The sequence below is a fragment of the Hevea brasiliensis genome, chromosome 10, assembly GCF_030052815.1.
Source record: "Hevea brasiliensis isolate MT/VB/25A 57/8 chromosome 10, ASM3005281v1, whole genome shotgun sequence".
In the NCBI taxonomy this organism is placed as follows: domain Eukaryota; kingdom Viridiplantae; phylum Streptophyta; class Magnoliopsida; order Malpighiales; family Euphorbiaceae; genus Hevea; species Hevea brasiliensis.
Genome location: NC_079502.1, coordinates 7,175,735 through 7,195,645, shown reverse-complemented (window position 1 = coordinate 7,195,645; position 19,911 = coordinate 7,175,735). Strand labels below are relative to the sequence as shown.

Here is a 19,911-nt window from a genome sequence, read left to right as displayed (position 1 = left end):
TGAATTAATATAGATGGTGTAGAGCAGCTTAAATCCAGCGGGAGAACTACTTAAGTGAGGCTAACCGCCTTCAACTTTCATATGGAATAATATTAATCTTCGTGTAAGGGTAATGTGAATACTGAAGTGATAAAGATCAAAACAAACTGTTTCACATATGAGATTGCGAAGATACATATAACTTCCTTCTCTCGGTCTCTCATATGAACCGAGACTTTTATTAACTATAAATCTTTAGGGGATGCCATGCCTTAAATTTATCTGATGGAAAATATAGGGTATGTAGAATTTAAAGCTACAACTTCAGTCATCATCTATCACCTCATAAGCAGGGCCCTTAGCAGCAGGATCTAGACGCGTCTCAGCAGTAGGGACAACAGTTGAATTTGAAGATGAGGGTGAATTTGCAGGAGTGACAGCTTTGGAGGTTGATGATGAAGTTTTGGAGTTAAATCCATAAGTAGCCAATTTTGGATCAACTGCAGTAGCATTGGGAACTAGTCCTTGTGCCTCCAAGGCTTCCTTTGCTGCATTTTTCTTGGCTTTTTTGGCTCTTTCCAACACATCTACCTGCACATGCATAGTCAATGGACTAAGAATAGACAGCTCTCGAAAACAATAATCATCCAATTTCAAGCTTAAATCTTTCTTAAATTTGAACAAAACCTAGAGTAGTTCATTCGAGTATCTTCTATTGTAAATAGAATGACAAGAATTCTCTCAAAGAAAAAGGGTACTTTCTATATAATAACAGCAAGAATATAAAAGAATAGACCTTTACTACCTGGAAGTCCTGAATTTGCCTCTGTTGCTCAGCTTGCAGCCTACCAATTGCACTCAAAAACTCCCCAACAGTAGATTCAATACGCTCATTAACTGCTTCAGCTAAAGCCTTTCCCAAGAAAAATGCATCCAGAACACTGCTGCTCTCATTATCGCCTGCAGAATTATGAGGAATTTCTACTATAGTCCCATGATTTCAAATTGTCAACATCGCAACTAAATAAGAAAAGGGGAAGAGCATATAATTGTACCGGAACCAGGACTGCCGGGTCTGGTGCTGCTATTACATCGGACGCTGATTCCATGGGGCTGTCTCGTTGGAGTTCCAGAGGGAAAACCCAATTGTTTCTTGAGCTTTGTGTCCGGTAAAGACGAGGTATTGGGATCAAGCGGATAAAGTCCATAGCTAAAAGTAGGACTGTGGTTCTTGGATTGAAGAGAAGAGAAGTGGAAGAGTGGGGAAGCCAAAACCCCACTCATGCTGGCAGCGGAAGCGTACTTCTGTTTGTCTTGCTGCGCTGTTTTCCTCTTGGACCTGTCTTTGTCGACGTCATTCATAACGACCTCTAAAGCTGAAAATCTTGGCCTCTTCCAGAGTTCGGCCGCAGGTTGCGTGGGTTTGGGTATGACCCGCTCCCTTAGAATTGGATCTGCAATTGGGTTGGCCTAGACCCTTTTTTTCAAAGAAAATTTATAATTTAATTCCTAAATTTTACTTTATGTTATATTTTAATTTTTAAATTTTTAAAAAATTAATTATTTAATTTATAAATTTCACAATATTATATTTTAATCCTTAAATTATATTATAAATATATAAATATTTTTAATTTTAATAAAATTATCAAAATTTAAAAAATAACTTACTTTTTAAAAAAATTATTTTTTAAAAATAATTTAATTTTTTATTTTATTAAGAAAATCTTTTTAATTAACTTTTTTATTTCTAAATATTCTTAACGTTAAAAAATGAAAAAAATATTTTCTGCAGAACCTAAAATATTGATCAGTTGAACTAACCCTACCCAATTTGAATATTTAGCTCATACATATGCGAGACAGTTTTTGTGCACGAAAATATTTTTTAATATTTAAAACATTCATAAAATAATTTAATAAAAAATATTTTTTAATAATATTATAATTAAATAATAAAAAATATTTTTATAAAAAATATTTTTCAATATTTAATTAAAAAATAACTAATAAGTAATTGAGATATTTAACAAAAAAGAGTAATTCATTAATATATTTATTGTTAAAATTATTGAAACGAGTATTAAATAAAGTATATGGTTGAATTTTAAAATTGGATTAGTCACTTTGCTTTTTTATTGTCTAAATTATTTATTTATTTATTTTAATAATATAATTTAATATATATTTTTATAATTATATTATATAATTTTTAATTGATTATAATTTATTTCAGGTGTTAATAAATAAATAAATTAATTAATATTTTTAAAACTAGTTGACATAGACTAATAAAATGATAATAAAGTAAAAAGAAAAAACACATATGACACATGATGGTTTTTAAAATATCATTATTAAAATTTTTAAATTTTAAATATAAGAAATATTTAAAAATAAATAAATTTTCAAATTTTATAAATAATTTTTTATTATATATATAATTTTTTAAAAAATAATTCTCCTTCTTTTTAATGACTGAAAATTTATTTAAAAAGTGATTATTTTTAGAGATATATAATATGATGAGTAAAGTTTTATAATATCTGAAATTATAAATATTTAAAGGATATAGTAAAAAGTATTTTAAATGGTTATTATATTTTTATGTGTGATAAAATTTCAGGAATTAAAATTAAAAAAATAAATAAAAATTATATTTAATATAATAAGTTAATCTTTTATATAAAAATAAAATAAAGATAACAAAAATTATTATGACATATGAAATTTTTTTTAAAACATTCTTTTAAGCTATGTGACACATTTTTATAAAGTCATTTTTAAAACTTAGTTTATATATAATACTATAATAAAGTACTCGGTTAAATTAATTTATAAAAATAGTGTATAAATATCAAAATGAAAAATTAATTTCTATTTTTTTTAATTTAAAAGATAAAAAAAATTATAAATAAATAATTTAATTTATTTTTAAAACTTATAAATATTTAAAAATTTATAAAAAAATAAAAAATAGATTCTTTAAAGTTTTACCCTAGGATTTGAACTCTCCTAAATTATATAATTTACAAATGACTCTATGATTCAAACACTAATAAATAATGTTCTACAAAAAAAATCTCTAATAAATAATGTGGAAAGCAAACCTAATTGTCATCCAAACTAATCCTTAGATTGTTACCTTCAATCTTAACAAATCATTACAATTTGACCCCTCCAAAAAACAATCATTACAATGTGAAATTTCTATTAGTCAATTATTAATTAATTAGCAAAATCTCCATAACTCTATTAATTAATAATATGTTCATGTACTAACTAATGATTCCTCATGAAACATACATAAGGAAAAAATTTTGAATTTTCTTCAACAATTAATACACAATGAAAGCTACAAGTGAAGTTTCCTAGAAAAAACTAACCACAATTTCCTAACTATTCTTGGAAAACATCCACACAAGCAACCTACAATTAGGATGGCAATATGTATGGAATTTGTGAAAATAACCTATTTAAATTTAATTAATATTTTTAATATTTAAATTTATTTTAAATTTGATTAAAATTTATCTTAATCATCTGAATCTATCTTAAATTAAATTATTATTACTTAAAAAATATATGAATCTACTTAATTTTATATATTTTAATTAATAATTTATATTTTAAAAATTTAATAATTTTATAAAATATTTAAGTTATATTTATTTATAATATATAAAATTTATCAATATTATTATAAAAAATATTTTTTTTATATTTAATTAATTATTTATATAAATATATTTAGATAAATGATATTTTAATTTAAACTCATCATGAATATTATTTTTCAAATATTATTATATACTATTAACACCTATTTCATTAGGATTTGAATACCTAAATTATTTGCCATATATCCGTACTTGTTACCCATCTTATAAATGAAACATTTTCTACGATTCCTTTGCCATTCTTTCATTTTCTTAAAAACTATAGAGATAAGCTATTACCCATCAAAGAATAAATCATATTCAAGCATTTGAACATTGCTCTTACTTCTCAAATTTACCCCTAAATGTGCAATAGATTATAGTAAATGCAATTACAATTTTCAATTAATTCGACTTGGATAGTTCTATAAATTTAATATAACAGATTTATTTCCAAGTATTTTATATTGAAATTGCCTTATTTCAGTTTTCTCATTTGCAAAAAAAAGAAAAAAAAAAAACTTGTAGCCAATTGCTTTTAAACCCAAATTCATGATTATAAATTAGATAATGATGTAATATGCACATTAAAAAATAAAAAAATCAGTACTTGAAAATTCCTGTAGTTTCTTGACCCTGAAGATTAATCTGTCAAATCCTTCTATCTCTTTTATTGATTTTTAATTTAGACTAAATTTTTAAATTATTTAATTTAATTTTGACTTTGATTTGAACCTAATAATTATTAATCAATGAAATTAAATAATTAATATATATAATTAAATATAATTTATAAATTTTTTTAAATTAAAATAATTAAAATTTTATAATATAAAATTAAATTAAATTAATTAAAATTTAAAATTAAATTAATTAAATTAAATTTGTGCACCTAGAAGAATACACATTGATGTCAATCTCAACATAGAGACAACAAAATTGGCAGCTAGTATAGTATTATATATTGGGAACGGCACAGGATTTCGTACGAAGACAGCTTCCAATTAAAATAAAAAGAAATGTTTTTTTTTTTTTTTTAATATGTCAAACTTGCATTAAAAGTCCGTAAGGGCAAAGGTACCTATTGAATCTAAAATAAAATATATGAAGAAAGAGGAAGAGCCCATATACTATGGTTGGTGACAAGTTTAGATAAAACAAACTAAATCAAACCACACTAAAGACTCAAACCAGCAAATCAAAATTTTGAATCAAACCCAACACATTCCTAGAAATCCTAGAAAAATAAGATGGGAATATTGAAATAAAATCGCTGCCAGCCACCATCAGCGCTTGCCACCTTCAAAAGAGCTAAATATAGATTGAAGCTAACACATCGTAGTCATCGGAAAGGCTTTCCTAGCCGTAGCGAAGAAGCAGAACTCGAAGATGCGAAAACAGCTAAATGCAATGTTGCAATGTATTTTGCGATCACTCGGACGAAAGCTCTTAACCGAAGTAGGAAAAGTAAGAAGTATTCACTTTAATTTTGAGAAAAATTAAAGAAAACCATTTGTGAAAACAAATTAAAAGGAAACCACTTCAAAAGATAAAAGAGATTCTAGGTTCGGGGTCCGTATACGGGAGGGGAAGGTGTTAGGCACCCCGCCTCGTCCCTCAACGAGGGTAAACAAATTTAATATTATGCTCTTCATAAATTAAAAAGATAATTAGAGGGTTGAGATAGTGATGATGTTAATCCTTTGTGCGTAATAAAGGAGTATTTGATATTTCACTTATTTTGGCTTGCCCAAGAACATGAGTTCGCAAGATGGCCCTTTGGTGAATAGGTGTCAAATAAAGTTATCTTGTATATTTGAGTTGTGTTATTTTAATTTTGATTTCGTTAAGAGAGCTCGGATAAGAAGTTTCTACCGATCTCTAGATATGTTTTATTAAGAGTTTTAGGTAGGAGATTTCGAATAAGAACTCTCATCCGATCTCCACATATTTTATAGAGGTTTTGGTTGAGAAACGGGTAAGAACTCTCTCCCGATCTCTTAGAGTGTTCGGTTTAAAAATTTAAATGAAGGATCTCGGATAAGAACTCTCCTCTGATCTCCGTGTTTTATTTAAATGAGAATCGGGTAAGAACTCTTCCCCAATCGCTTAGAGTGTTCGGTTTAAAATTTAAATGAAGGATCTTGGATAAGAACTCTTCTCCAATCTCCATGTTTTATTTAAATGAGAATCGGGTAAGAACTCTCCTCCGATCTCTTAGAGTGTTTGATTTAAAAATTTAAATGAAGGATCTCGAATAAGAACTCTCCTCCGATCTCCGTGTTTTATTTGAATGAGAATAAAGTAAGAACTCTCCCCCGATCTCTTAAAATGTTCGTGATATACGATCGAACTTTTCACCGATCTCTTAGGTGATTACCTTGTCAAAACTCTTTGGCTAGCTATATCCGATCTCTTTCAGTTACTAGTCTGGGATCCGATCTTATCTCGATTCCCGCTCTATTATGCTATCTCCTGGACTCGTTTAGTAGCCTGACCTCATAACTTTTTCCTCTAAGCTACTATTCAACCTTTGATTATTTTTATTTGTTCGAAAAAAAACTTTCACGTTAAGATACTTCTACCAATATTTTATTAAGTTACCTACAAGTTGCTCATAACCAGAATACCTATTTTTGAAGGAAATGAAAACTAAGGAGAAATAAATAGAGTTTACAGATGAATAGAAGAAGTAAACATCGGGAAATAACTATCGGCCTGAATAATCTACATTGGGATTTTAGTGCAACTGAACTTGATGGAAATTTGAAAAATAAAAACAGATAAACTGAAACACGAGCATCCAGCGAAATAATAGTCTAGACACTTACCTGTGGGAGGTTGAGGCTCTTGAGCTAACTCTAGTGTCCACAAATCTTGTAGAGGTGGAAACCAATGGCCAAAAGACTAAAACTTACTCGAAATAACAGGAATCAGGTCAGAATGTAGTTGAGTTGAAGCGATGGTAACCGGGTCGGAATGAGATTAAGCTTGGAGAATAATATGCTGGTATTAGGGTGATGAAGACGAAACAGAACAAAAAAATGCTATCGCAGAGTAATGAACAGACTAAAAATGAAGACTTTCAGGGTCCAAGACTCCTTCAATGGAGATACTTAAGAAAACTAGTTTCTAAAGTTTATGGAAAGCTCAGAATGGCAAAGTAGCAAGACTGAATTAGATTTCAGAGCCTTTCCACTATAATCACCACCACCTTTTTTTGCCTGCCCCTTCTACGATGTGCATGCGGTATTTATAGGAGCAGGTGCTTCTAATGAAGGGTCAGGATCTCTTCTGTGGAGACGGAAGATCTGGATTTCAAAGGACATGATTCAATGTTTGAGAATTAGAAAGAATTAAAATGGATGGCTGGGATCCTATCCATAATATCCGTCCTTTCTCTTCCTAATCCAACGGCTCAGGATCTTGCCTTACAAGATGGATCTGAGGGCTAGGAATGAAAAGCATCGAACCTGTTGTCTGCTTTTGATCCAAGGGCTTCGGGTTCGTCCTTGCAAGTATGATCAATGATGGAGATTGTGATGTACAGAAATGTCATAACTGTTTTTGGCATCTGTCAGCAATGTGGGCGATTCTGCAAATGAGGCATGCGATGAAGATTTGCTCACGCCTGCAACGCTTTAACTACCTCGACTCTGATTATGTAAAGAGTTATTGGAAGTCATCTCATCCTCATCCGTGCTTTCCGATCTCTATTCCTTCCGATCTCTCTATTATGACCCTCTTCTTTTCCGATCTTTCTCATATCGGGTCCCTCATCGCTTCCCGATCTTCCTCATTCTAGAACTTTCCTCTTTATTTGATCTACCTAAGTCAAAGCAATTAATTTTTCGGTTACCGATGCATCCGCTTTGGTTTCTGTATGCAATAAATGTTCAGGCCCTATATATATGCACCAGCGAAAAAAACTCCTCCACACTTCACTTTTCCTCCTTCCATTTCTCCATTTCTCCTGTTCTAGCTTCTCCGGTGATAATTCGGATCATGGTGACTGCTTTTGATCTTTTTTCGACTGTTTTCTTTGCACCTTGACTGAAAATTTACGATCTCGGCGATTGGAGAAACATGGGAATAATATCTGATGATAGTGAAGGAACCGAACTAATTTACCGATCAAGATCGAAAACGACGATGCCGATCTCGAATCGGTCCACCAGTATAATTGGTGGGCCGATCTCAGGCAAGAGTACTGCTAATTTCAATCTTAATGTCAGTGACCGTCTCTTGAAGTTCATTTGGCTCCTCACCACATCGGGCATCCCGACTGCAGTTCGGTTTTAGTCGATGACATAGATGATGACTCTGCTCACCGTCATGAGAGTCATAGTCATCCCATCTGAGCTGCACATCTATCCAATACTTGTGGCGAGCTTTCTGATCAAACACATCTTTTGATTCAGCCACAAGACTAGGCTTTGACATAGGTCCTTACTAGGTAGGATGTAGTGCCGATCTTTAGAGATCACCCAAATGATGTAATCTGACCTTTTGGAAATGAAATGAAATTTTATTTGAAGGTTATTATTTAATTATTGCATTGGTTGTTTTTCCGATCTCTGATGTGCATATCCAATCTGATCTCTAACTAAATCGTCATTAGCCGATCTGCGGCTCTAAAAATTCGCACAATCCGATAACCCTAGCTAGCCGATCTCATTTTATTCGATTTTATTATTGTGTTTTTGGAACCTTCCCGCTGCGTGTCAGGAAAACGGGTTGATTCTGCTAACTGAAGCGCCGTTTGGGACTTCGTGAGCATTAAATGCTCATATGGGTATAAATAGGGGGAGGATCAATCAGTTGCTCCCTTATGTCACTTTCAGCACTTTGCTAGCAATTTCAACATTTGCTCATTTCTTCAAGTATTTCCGCCATCGATCACATTCCGGTAAGGGTTTTGATTCTTTTCTTAGTTAAACTTCTTTGGTTTCTTTGAAAATGAGTGACGCCGAGGGTCAGAGAGCTACGAGCTTGCCTTCCATTCACATCTCGTGGAAATCGGACGAAGTTGAGGTAATTAGGCCAAGTGGGTGACCTAAACCTTTTACAAACTCTGCCCCAGCTCGCGGTCGGGTGGCTCAATCCAAACGAGCCTCTACTTCGGGGAAAGAAAATCTTCTCGTGGATGAGTTGCCGTTAGTTCTCCAGAAAACCGATCTGCAATCCATTAGTCAAGAGTACAACTTTCGGCCAGACTCTTACGAGCTTATCAGATGCCGTGGCGATCTCCGAGCTTATCACTTCTTTTAAGAAAATGAAGCGATCATGGTGTATGAAGAGTAATTAAAAGCCGGGCTTCGGTTCCCGCTTGACGACTTCTTTAAGGCTATTCTGAAGTTCCACCATGTATGTGTAGCCCAAGTGCATCCGAACTCATGGCGGATTCTGATGGCTTTTAGGGGCTTATGCCGAGCCAAGAAGCTCGAGCCTACAGCGAAGGTTTTCGCTGAGTTGCATAGACTTTCCCGCCGGAAGGATGACGAGTACTGGTTCTTCCAAGCCAAGCCGTACTGCAGGCTTTTTACTGACCTCCCCTCTTCGCTGAAGAACTGGAAGAACCGATTCTTTATATTGAGGAACAAGAACCCGAATGGCTTCGAAGGTTTCCCACACAGCTGGCAATACCTGGTCCACTCGGCTCCAAAAGAGGTCGCTTTGAATAGAGACGAGGACGCCATGGTAAAGGAATTGAAGGAGCAGGCGGCCACCCAAAAGTATTCTTGCCCATATGCCGTAATGGCCGAACTGAGATGGTGGCTTACGAGGGTGATCGCCAATGAAGATTATGAACTGCAGCTCTCTGACCTCGGACCCGGGATCGGTATAACCTAAACCTTTAGCCTCCTGACTCAGGTGATCTCACTAACTTGTTTTTCCGTGCAATAATGGCTGGAGGCGAAAGCGTAAAGGAGAGCCGCAAGCAGAAAAGAGAGGTCTCCTGGAAGGTGCGAGAAATAAAGATCGCCGTGGCATCTCAGACGCTAAGGCGAGAATCGGGAGAAGTACCGGGCTCTTCGTTCCGACCTTCAGAACAACCGATCCCGAGGTGGAGATCGCTCCTTTGCCTCCTCAACAGGAAGAACTGCCACTTCCACCTGTTTCCTCAAGTGTCGAGAGAGGCTCTTCTCAACCTGCTGTAAGGACCCTTTTTCGTGGCGCCCAGGTCCTCATTCACTCTTTCGAGAAAAACCGCTCAGTTCGAGGGAATTTAGGCTTGGGCAAAGTTCTGGGCGCCACCATATGCCTTCAAGATGATCGGAACAGGCTGACCCCGGATAGCCTTGATAATCTCTTAGCTCAGATGATGAGCTTGAGCATGGAGAGCCTGGTGAACCAACACATAATTAGAGAAAAGGCTCACCTCCTGAGGCAGGAAATTCTGAAGGCGGTCCAGGACGCCACTTCTGCCCGGGCTCAACTTTCGTCTGCTCAAGACTATATCACCGAGATTGAGGGTTGGACAAAATCTTATGAGGACAAGATAGCCGAACTGGAGCGTGAACTAGAGGAAGCTCGGGCCTGCCGAACTACCGATGTCGCTCGCCTTACTGAGGAGCTCAAAGTGAAAGAAGAGGAGGCCGTGACAAGGGAAGCTGGCACTTATGTGAATGCACATGGCGATCTTCTGGCCGAGCTTGAAAGGCATTATCCTAGGGAAGACTTCTCTTGGATGGTTGATCTTGTTCCTAGAGAAGAAGAGGGTAGCGAGGAGGAGCCCGAGAGAGAGAGAGAAAATAAGAGAAACATTGATGTACCTGGAGAACAGGCTGGGGGAGACCCTCCAGCCGAATGACTTGTAAATTTTATTTTGAGATGCAATGAAGTCCTTTCTTTTTGTTCAATTTCTTGATGAGATCGGAAAGCGTCCCAATTGTATGAGTAATTGATTGTTTGAACGTATTAGAACCTCAAACTTAAAAGCAACTATTAATCTAAGTATAAGAGGTCGGATGTAAGCATGAGATCGGACTAAGCCATGACCAAACACAGGGTATAACTTTAGAACATTAGAATTGGAAAGACTTGACTCAAATTCTTAAGATCGGAATCATCATTAAATCGGACAAAAACCTTAACTTTATTTTAAGGAATATCTGGGACATACAAATGAGGAACCTGATTCTAGCATTAGCTAAATGACTTTCCACAAATTTATAAAGAGAGATCGAGAGGTAAGACTGGAGGGTATGGAGACCTGAAATTGGTTCGAACCCCTCTGATAAGACATCGGAAAATAATTTATTAAGTGTGGGATCGGTTTATTTCATGATCGAGCAATCGATGTGTTTGGAAAAGTCATTTGTGATCGAAGGACGTCGACTGGGAGTCAATTTAAAGTCCCTTGACCTAGGTGATCGGCCAAAATATGGTGTCGACATGCAAGAGAGACACTTTCGCCATGCAGAACCACCATTATACCCAAGAGACGATGCACTAAAAAGGACTTCTAAACTGCAATCGGCCATTAATAGAACTTGTTTCTCTAGAGCCCTCAACCATACCCAGCACACAGGCATTACTATAGATGTCTTTTTCAGTGAAGCTCAACCTGCATGCAAACCAAGCAACTCAAACCAGTGACTATTTACACTCATACCTAGTCAAGGGAGGGCTCGAACCTAGCCAAGGGAGGGCTTGTACCTAGCCAAGGGAGGGCTTTCCCTCGAAGCTAGGCCAGTGTTCCTTGCTCGAGATAGGGAAAGCCCACAGAAAAACAAAATTCAATGACGAAAAAACTTTAAGCAAAAACCCAAAAAAAAAAAAATTTTCTCTCCCTTGAAATTAAGAAAAAAAAATTGTAATTTCTTTGACTTACACTCATGATGCAATACTCAATGCCTCTTTCTTAACTTTTTAATATTTGATTTTTTATTTTAAGTTATGTAACAAAAGCACAGGTAATATTTATTGATTAGGAGAGGGTGTGTACGTATGGATTATATAGGGCAAATGACTTTGTTAAAATTATTATAATTTTAACAGCAGTCTAGTCTTGTCACTAACTCGTATGCGCATATTCTTGTCTTTGGCAAGGGAGAGGTGAGTGCTCTCGATGTGCCCTGATTGAGATCTGCACGTGTGCCTAAAGACTGATCCTTCGAGATCTCACGTCATGTGGTAAGAGTGCGTGTGTATAGATTATATAAGGCAAAGAACTCTGTTAAAATTGTCATAGTTTTAATAGTAGTCCAATCATATTACTAATCCGTGTGTGTTATTGCCTTTGGTTAAAAAAAAAAAAAAAAAGACAAATTAGAGGTACTAATAAGGGCATCTTGTATTTTTTATAGATCGAATACCTTGGATGCACCAACATTTTTTTCCCTATTATTGTCGGTGATGGAAATTTTATTTTATTTTTAATTATGTTGGATCAATACATATATAATATGAATAGTTGCTTTTCTTATTTTGTAATTCAATTCATTATAACAATTTAATGATATTCTAAAGTACATTTTTAAAAGAAAAGTAATATTTTAAATTATTTTAAACTTTTATTTGAATAAGTGTGAATTTTAAATAATAAAATGTTTAAATTTGATTTTATATCAAAATTTTAATAAATTTTCATTTAAATATAAATATTAATTTTTATTTATTTCAAATACACAAATATTAATTTTTCAAATCCAAACCTGAACTTATTTTAAATCTAATTATATACTCTACAAATTAATTATATTAGGATTCAATCGAATTGAGTACCCGTAAAAATCGAACTCATTACCATTCTTATGCTGCTCACTTAGCTATATTTGGTTTTTTTGTGATTTTCGTCATTAAAATATGAAAAGAAATTAAATAAGTTCATGTACTTTCAGCAGTGAGTCAAATAAATTTAAGATTAAATTTTAGACTTAAGTATATCTTTGCATTTTCTAATTAAGATAAATAAATATATTTGTTAGCAAAAATATTAGAATATTATTTTTTCTATTTGTAATAATAAAATATTTAAAAAATAATGTTTAATATTTAAAATTAAGTAGTATTAAAATAATATTTTATTATTTGATCTTAATTAAATAGTACATCAATTTATTTGATAGGAAACTTAATTTTAAATTTATTGATTTGGATTGAAAGTATAAGGACTCATTTGAAATTTTTTTCCATTAAAATATTAGTGTAAGAGGATATGGTCCACTCTAAAATATAAAGTATTATTTCTATCATTAGGCTCCAAATGGGTTGAATTGAATTGAATGCCTTTAGATTACATATATGCAAACGCAACCTCCTTAATCACCCTTTCACATTTTCAATCTATTAACCCAAAATTATAATAATCTAATAAATTAATAATACCTACCTAATTTAATTATATAAATATTTTTTTTAATATATACAATTACATGGTATTTAAATATAATAAAAATAATTTTAATTGTCACCCGAGGATGCTTCGGTCAATGAATTTAAAAAAAAGTTAAATAACGGTTTTTAATGTGATAGGGGGAAACTTTTTCTAAAGTAACGTACGGTCTTTCTTAAGCTTAATGTAATAAATATTTTTATTATTTCAAAATTAATTGTAATCTTATTTTTTTTAAATAGATATATTATGAAATTATTTAAGTTATTATATTTATGGGTTTATTTTAAAAAATAATTTTATAAAATGAAGTATAAAATCCTAAATAAAATTTTAAAAATAGGTAATTAATTTTAGAGAAAATGTGAATAAAATAATACATTACATCATATATTTAAAAAAAAATATATGATGGGGGCAGCTGCTTCAACGTTCAATTCAACCAAATCAAAGAAACAGAAAAGGGGGAGTTATCTTCTAGATCACGCCTCCATCAAATCCAAATCAGGATGCGTGGCATTTCCGTTATTACCTATGAAATTTGAGGGTAGCCACCTATTCCTTTCGTAAAACAAGCCCACGCCACGCTACTTTGCCTCCCATCTAAGCGAAAAGGAAATTCTCTCTCTCTCTCTCTCTCTCTCTCTCTCTCTCCCCACAATAAAAATCACTCATTTCTTTCTTTGATTTATCTCTGCTCTGCAATACCAAAAGCTCCTGTCCTCAGTTCCCTCTCTCTTTCTCTCTCTGGGGTTAGGGTTTTGTTGACGTAGTAGATGGGGCAGCAATCGTTGATCTACAGCTTCGTGGCGAGAGGGACGGTGATTTTGGCAGAGTTTACGGAGTTCACCGGCAACTTTACAAGCATAGCAGCTCAGTGCCTCCAGAAACTTCCGGCCACCAACAACAAGTTCACATACAATTGTGATGGCCACACCTTCAACTACCTCGTCGATAACGGCTTCAGTATCGTCTCTAACCCCCTCTCTCTCTTGTTTGACCCTTCTTTGCTCTTTCTAGGATCTGATCTGTGTCTTCTCCCTGATTGTAATCGATTTTCATGTGCTTTGATTTGCGTGCTTCTTTGCGTTTTCCCGTGGGTTAGTGTGTCTATGGGATTTGCTTTGGGCTGTGAGTATTTAGCATGTTAGGTAGTACTGCTAATAATTTGAAGATCAAGCTGATCTCAGTGTTGTGTCTATTGATCTTAATGTTATCCCTTTGGTTCTACTGAAGGGCGTAAATGAACATATGCATAAGATGAGTGCACGACAAAAGGGAAAGTTTTTATTGTATGCCAAATCTTAATATGCATTTCATCTTAATGTTTCAAAGAGCAATCAATGAGAATGGGGATTTGCATGAGGTAGCCAGATTGGGCCTGTGGCTGAAATAATGGTATGTGGGAGTTCTCCAACCCCCCCTCCCTCCCTCTTCTTTCTTTCTTGTAAGTTACAATATTTTGGCACATTTGATAAATGTTTTCAATCTTTTTAATCGAGTCCTGAACTTATTTGGAAATCACTTTCACTTTGCTTCTGTAAAGATGATTATTAACGAGTTCAGATATCAGCAACCTGCTCAAACTAGGTGTGTGCTTTGAGATGGAGTGGTTGTTTGGCAAACAGGATCATTAATCCCAAACCAGGTTTAGTGCCGTTCCTGAATGACAGAACTACTAAGTAGATGCACTTATATAATTCTCTATGTGAATCATCTTGGTGGTTCTAGTGCTTAGTCACAGTATTGTTAAAATCGTACAATTTTGCCATTTGAATTGTATGATTTGGTTCAATTCTCCACTCCAGCGGTTTGAATCTAGAGGGTGAATAAAAAAACATATGAATTGTTGCCGAATTGCAACAATTCTCTCAGTTTAAGGATACGGGACCCAATAGATTGAAAAAAAAAAAAACTTCAAAATAAATATGAAGACTGAAAACTCCCAATGTTTTTGAAGTCAATCACATACCTGGACTGAAAGCAAACAAAAAAAATGAGTGCATGCCTTTTCTTCTCCTCCTATTCCACTCACCCAAAAGAAATAGTTGTGCTACTGAAGTGTGTGATTGCAAGTGGCAGCCCGCTTTTTTTTTTTTTTTTTTTTATATATATTAGAATGAAGTGTGTGATTGTGAATCGCAACCTACCCAATTCACAAATGCAATTTGCTCTGTTTCTTTTCCCCATCTTTGTTTCTCTGTTTTTGTTGTTTTACTGTGTTAAAGTTTGACTAGCTACTGCATATAGCTAGTTCCTTTTATACCCATCAAGTCATTTTACTTGCCCACTAAAATTTTAATATTATTTTATTCTCGATCAACTTTAGTGGAGTTTCCTACCCTTGACACTTTGCACTAGCCTCTAAAACCCATTTTAGCATGTATGATATACTATTATATTGTAAAAATGCCATACCATAACGTATTTTTATTCTCTAGTTAATATATTATAATTTTTTTATTCTTTAATTAATAGTTATAATTATATTATGTGATTTATTTAATGCTTGTAAATATTAATTTAAGAAATTATGTATTTAGCATTTAATGTTTAGCTTAGATTAGTGTAAAATTACCATATTCTAAATTCTAAAACCACATGATTACTCCATATTTACAAAATATATTATGTTTTAATATATTTTATTTGGTTTACATGGATATGTATTATTTTTAATTGATTTTGAAACTTTTTATTTTCAATTCGTATCTGGATATGACAACTATGCTTACTCATGCAATGAGTGTCCAGACTCTAGAGTTTACTCAAAAAATGAGTGTTCAGAAAGTGATTTGTAGTGTTAAGGGGGCTGGTTCTGATGAGAAGTTCCCTCTATCATTCAGTTACATGAAGCCTTATTTGAATGGAGCTATGAGCTCTTCATGTATAAGAGCTACAAGATGCATAAAGTGAAATCATCAAACTTGTTGATTTGTCCAAAAGATGATTAGCGTCTTGGAAAATCTGATTGAGAATGGCATCTAAATCGCCGAAAACCATGATGGCTTCCTGTGAAACAAAATTCTCTACTCTTATCAATATGCCAACTTAGAAAATTTGATTGCATATCATTTCAGTGATCAAATGAGAATATCCATGAACTGAAATTGTAAGATTCTGACTACCGCCAAATGAAATCATTATATCATCAAGAACTTGATAACATTGCTTTTATGCTGGAGTTTCCATTTTCGATTATACTTATCCTGTGTAGTCTCTTGTCAATAATTAACATGTGTTTTTGTGTGTGTGTGTGTGTGTGAGAGAGAGAGAGAGAGAGAGAGAGAGAGAGGGTAGAATTGGAGAATTCATTTGATTCTGGAATTGGGTATACAAGGCAGTCATTCATATGTGATACCTATTGAAGAGTTAAAATACCCACAAATCCCTGTATAGTAATAATGGAGAAGGTGTACAATGTAATAATGTAATATATGATGAAACAATTGGGATTCATTTTATTCACTTATCTGAATAGGATATTTCATGCTTGCATAATGTTTTCATATGTCTATTAGGATGTTCTATTTCTAGGTTAAACTAATTGGATCTTGTAAATTTTGCAGCTTACTGTGTAGTTGCAGTTGAGTCTGTTGGCCGACAGGTTCCAATTGCCTTCCTTGAGCGGATCAAGGAGGATTTCACCAAGAAATATGGTGGAGGAAAAGCTGCAACAGCTGTTGCTAATAGCCTGAACAAGGAATTTGGGTAACTGCTTTCATTTATTCTCATATGGAACTCAAGGCATGCCTTGTACTCTATAAATCATATTAATATTGCATATTTGTTGATTGATATAGGCCCAAATTGAAGGAGCAGATGCAATACTGTGTGGATCACCCTGAGGAGGTCAGTAAGCTTGCTAAAGTGAAAGCTCAGGTTTCAGAAGTCAAAGGGGTTATGATGGAAAACATAGAGAAGGTGAGGCGCTACTTCTACATTTTTTTTATACTTTCTAAACGTAACTACAAAACAAACATCTTCTGTATGGTTTGAGCAGGCTTTACTTTTGTTGATTGAGTGTGAAGGGTCCTGTTGTGTGTTACTATTTCAATCATGGATCATAAAAAGGTTTGGAAGATGGAACTGTGTTGTTGATTAATTGAGTTTTATTCTGCAGGTTCTTGACCGTGGAGAGAAAATTGAGCTTCTTGTTGACAAAACTGAAAATCTTCGCTCTCAGGTGAATGAATGAAATATCATTTGGTTTTTTCCCCAAGATTATATCGTTTTTTTTAGCCAAACTGAAAATGTATTTTATATAGAGCAAGGTTTCTGGATATCAAGGGGCTGACTAGTTCAACCCTCTTGGTGAAGAAAGTAGATCTGCAAATCTTGAATACCACGCATTTAAGCAACTTTCATAACTCATTTTAACAATTATATCTTAGCATCAAATTCAAAGCATGACGATACTGCTGCAATCGTTAAGAATTCAACTATTTAATAATTTCTACAGTCATCTGGCAACAACTTTTTTTCTTTTTTTTGAAATTTTTAACCCTCTCTGCCTTTCGCTTTTAACTTTTTGAACTAAAAAAACATAAAAGTAGCAACTCTCTGGAAAAGTGAATATTTGTTGGGATTTGTTTTAATTATGTCAGTTGCTCCTGTTAGTCTGTCTTTAGTCGTTGGCATGGCTTCCTTTCCATTGACTTGTGTGTGATGAATTACTTGGTTGTTTCAGGCACAAGATTTCAGACAACAGGGAACCAAGATGAGGAGGAAGATGTGGTTGCAGAACATGAAAATTAAGCTGATAGTGCTGGGTATCTTGATTGCCTTGATTCTCATCATAGTACTGTCCGTTTGTGGTGGCTTCAAATGTCACTAGTTTCAATGATAATGATTTACCTATACTTTTTTGTGTTATTACCACTTTCTGCTATAGTCTATATCATGAAGACAGTGCTTGTATAGCTTGTGTTTTGAATTCTTTTGCAACCTGTGAGTTTCTTTATGTGTGGAAGTTTGTCATCCCATGTTATAATTTTGTTGTCACTCGGTATTACTTTGATTGATGAAGTTCGGTCACATGAAGTTGGAAGTAAATAACAATGGCTTCACAGATATTCCATCTCAGTTCTTTCAGGTGAATGCATTGTTTTGGTAATATACTAGCCTAGAGGTCTTTGACGGTGGTCATTTCCAAAAATTCCCCACTTCTAGTTTCATTGCGATTGCTAAGCCTAATAATTAGGTTAATTGAGGAATTGTTGGTTCAAGTCTTTTTAATACTCAAGTGATGCAGTTAAATTTTCAGGAATAATCTCTTTGATCATGCTTCATACTCATGTGACTAGTAGCAATTCAATGCTTATTATTCAGAAAGCCTGTGCATGTCAACCAACCTAAGAAAAGCTCTAGACGACTTGAGCCAAAATAATAAGAATTTGGCCTAATGTTAAGAAAATGTGGTCAAACCTTCGCATTTTTATTTTGAAAATTTTAATATTAAAATTGGGTTTTCAATGACAATTTCAATTAATTTGTGAAAAAAAAAATTATAGTTAGTGGAAAATGATTGATACTTGTATGCTTCATCTTTGCCAACTCGATAAAATTGAAAGCTCCTTTTGAGTCAATACAATTGGGAGAAAATTACAATTAATTTTCTCTATTCAACTTAAATTGTTAGAATTAGAATTAAAGATTGAATTAAATTACAAAAGACATGATAATGTAGTGAACTATTGGTTCAATATATTGAGTGCAAAGTGACCTTGCCTTGAAAATTTAAGGGTAATTTTATGTATTACGCCACTAATCCATATATGATGTCAATAGCTAGTAAACATTACGTCTTAGCGAATGAATTACATTTAATCTTAATGTGCTTATCCAATAGCAACATAAATCTCATCTATATCTTAATGGCGAGATCATGGACGTTGGAAAATTTTTACAGATTGCATAAATTACATTTGAATGAATGTTCAATACAACCAACAAGAGAGAATCTACTCCCATTTTCTTTTTATTTATCATCTTGAACTTCCCAAAACCAGGCAGAGGCAGAAACACAGAATACGACCGGACTCTAATAGCCTCCAAACTTTCGTGGTCTACAATCTAGAAGCAAGAAGCAATCTTGAAATTTTACAAACAAACAAACAAAGAAAAGGTTCCACAAGCGAATATGAAGCACGTAGAATTTACCAGGAAAAAAAATGTAAGAGAACCACTCAACGATGGCAGAGGCAAAATTTGGGTATTCAGGGCATTGGATCAAACTTCATAATAAAGTAGGGTAGAGTAGTTTTTCCACTTGGGTATTATTGGAGTTGTCACAGGACAAAGCTTTAAGTAGTTGCAGAAAGCAAAATGAAGAAATCTACATTTTTAGCTCTAAATATCTTGCATGTTGATACCCAGCCTATTACATTGATCAGGAGTCGAGGGGCTAAGTCGGTTATAAGCACTAGTCTACTCTCTCTCTCTCAAAGGCGTCTTTTCCAGACAAAACCCTCATGGATCGTTGTTAGCACTAATTGTGGGGATAATAACTCTGGAGAGGGCCTAGCCCATGTGTCTCTTCCCAAGCCCCCTTGACTAAGGGGCTATGTTGATGTCCAACGGTTAGGTCGTTTATAAACACTAGTCTCTCCCCTAAAGGCGCCTTTTTCAGGACATAACTCTCTTGGGTTGGTTCTGAAGCAGGGCCTAGCGCATGGATTCGCACATCAACAATCTGATTTTTTTTTTAATCATAAATTGAATATTTCTCTAGTAGGTAGTGAAGCTAAATGCAATTATTACTACTAATTTCTGTTGATATTGAAAAAACAATTCCAAGAATGATCGGGAGAACCTTTTCCCTCTCTTCAGCAGAAAGGTGCACACTGTGAGGCTAATCTATCACTATCACGCATTACTTTAGAACCTATTATCAATTGTTATGGAAAAATCAAGATCTAGAACGTCCAACCT

General features: G+C 33.9%; 2 protein-coding genes across 2 annotated transcripts; one reads left to right on the top strand and one right to left on the bottom strand.

Annotated features, from left to right (window-relative positions):
* Nucleotides 1-130: 130 nt before the first annotated feature.
* On the bottom strand, nucleotides 131-1,413 carry LOC110671817 (uncharacterized protein At4g13200, chloroplastic). Its single transcript, XM_021834406.2, has 3 exons — nucleotides 1,035-1,413; nucleotides 785-939; nucleotides 131-570 (listed from the first exon to the last, which is right to left on the bottom strand). Exons 1-3 carry the CDS (start codon nucleotides 1,339-1,341, stop codon nucleotides 304-306), a joined length of 729 nt encoding a protein of 242 aa, XP_021690098.2. The 5' UTR covers nucleotides 1,342-1,413; the 3' UTR covers nucleotides 131-303.
* A 12,169-nt stretch (nucleotides 1,414-13,582) lies between these two features.
* LOC110671801 (vesicle-associated membrane protein 722) lies at nucleotides 13,583-18,063 on the top strand. The gene is made up of 5 exons (XM_021834389.2): nucleotides 13,583-13,944; nucleotides 16,548-16,689; nucleotides 16,782-16,902; nucleotides 17,102-17,164; nucleotides 17,669-18,063. Exons 1-5 carry the CDS (start codon nucleotides 13,755-13,757, stop codon nucleotides 17,813-17,815), a joined length of 663 nt encoding a protein of 220 aa, XP_021690081.1. The 5' UTR covers nucleotides 13,583-13,754; the 3' UTR covers nucleotides 17,816-18,063.
* The last annotated feature ends 1,848 nt before the right edge of the window (nucleotides 18,064-19,911 follow it).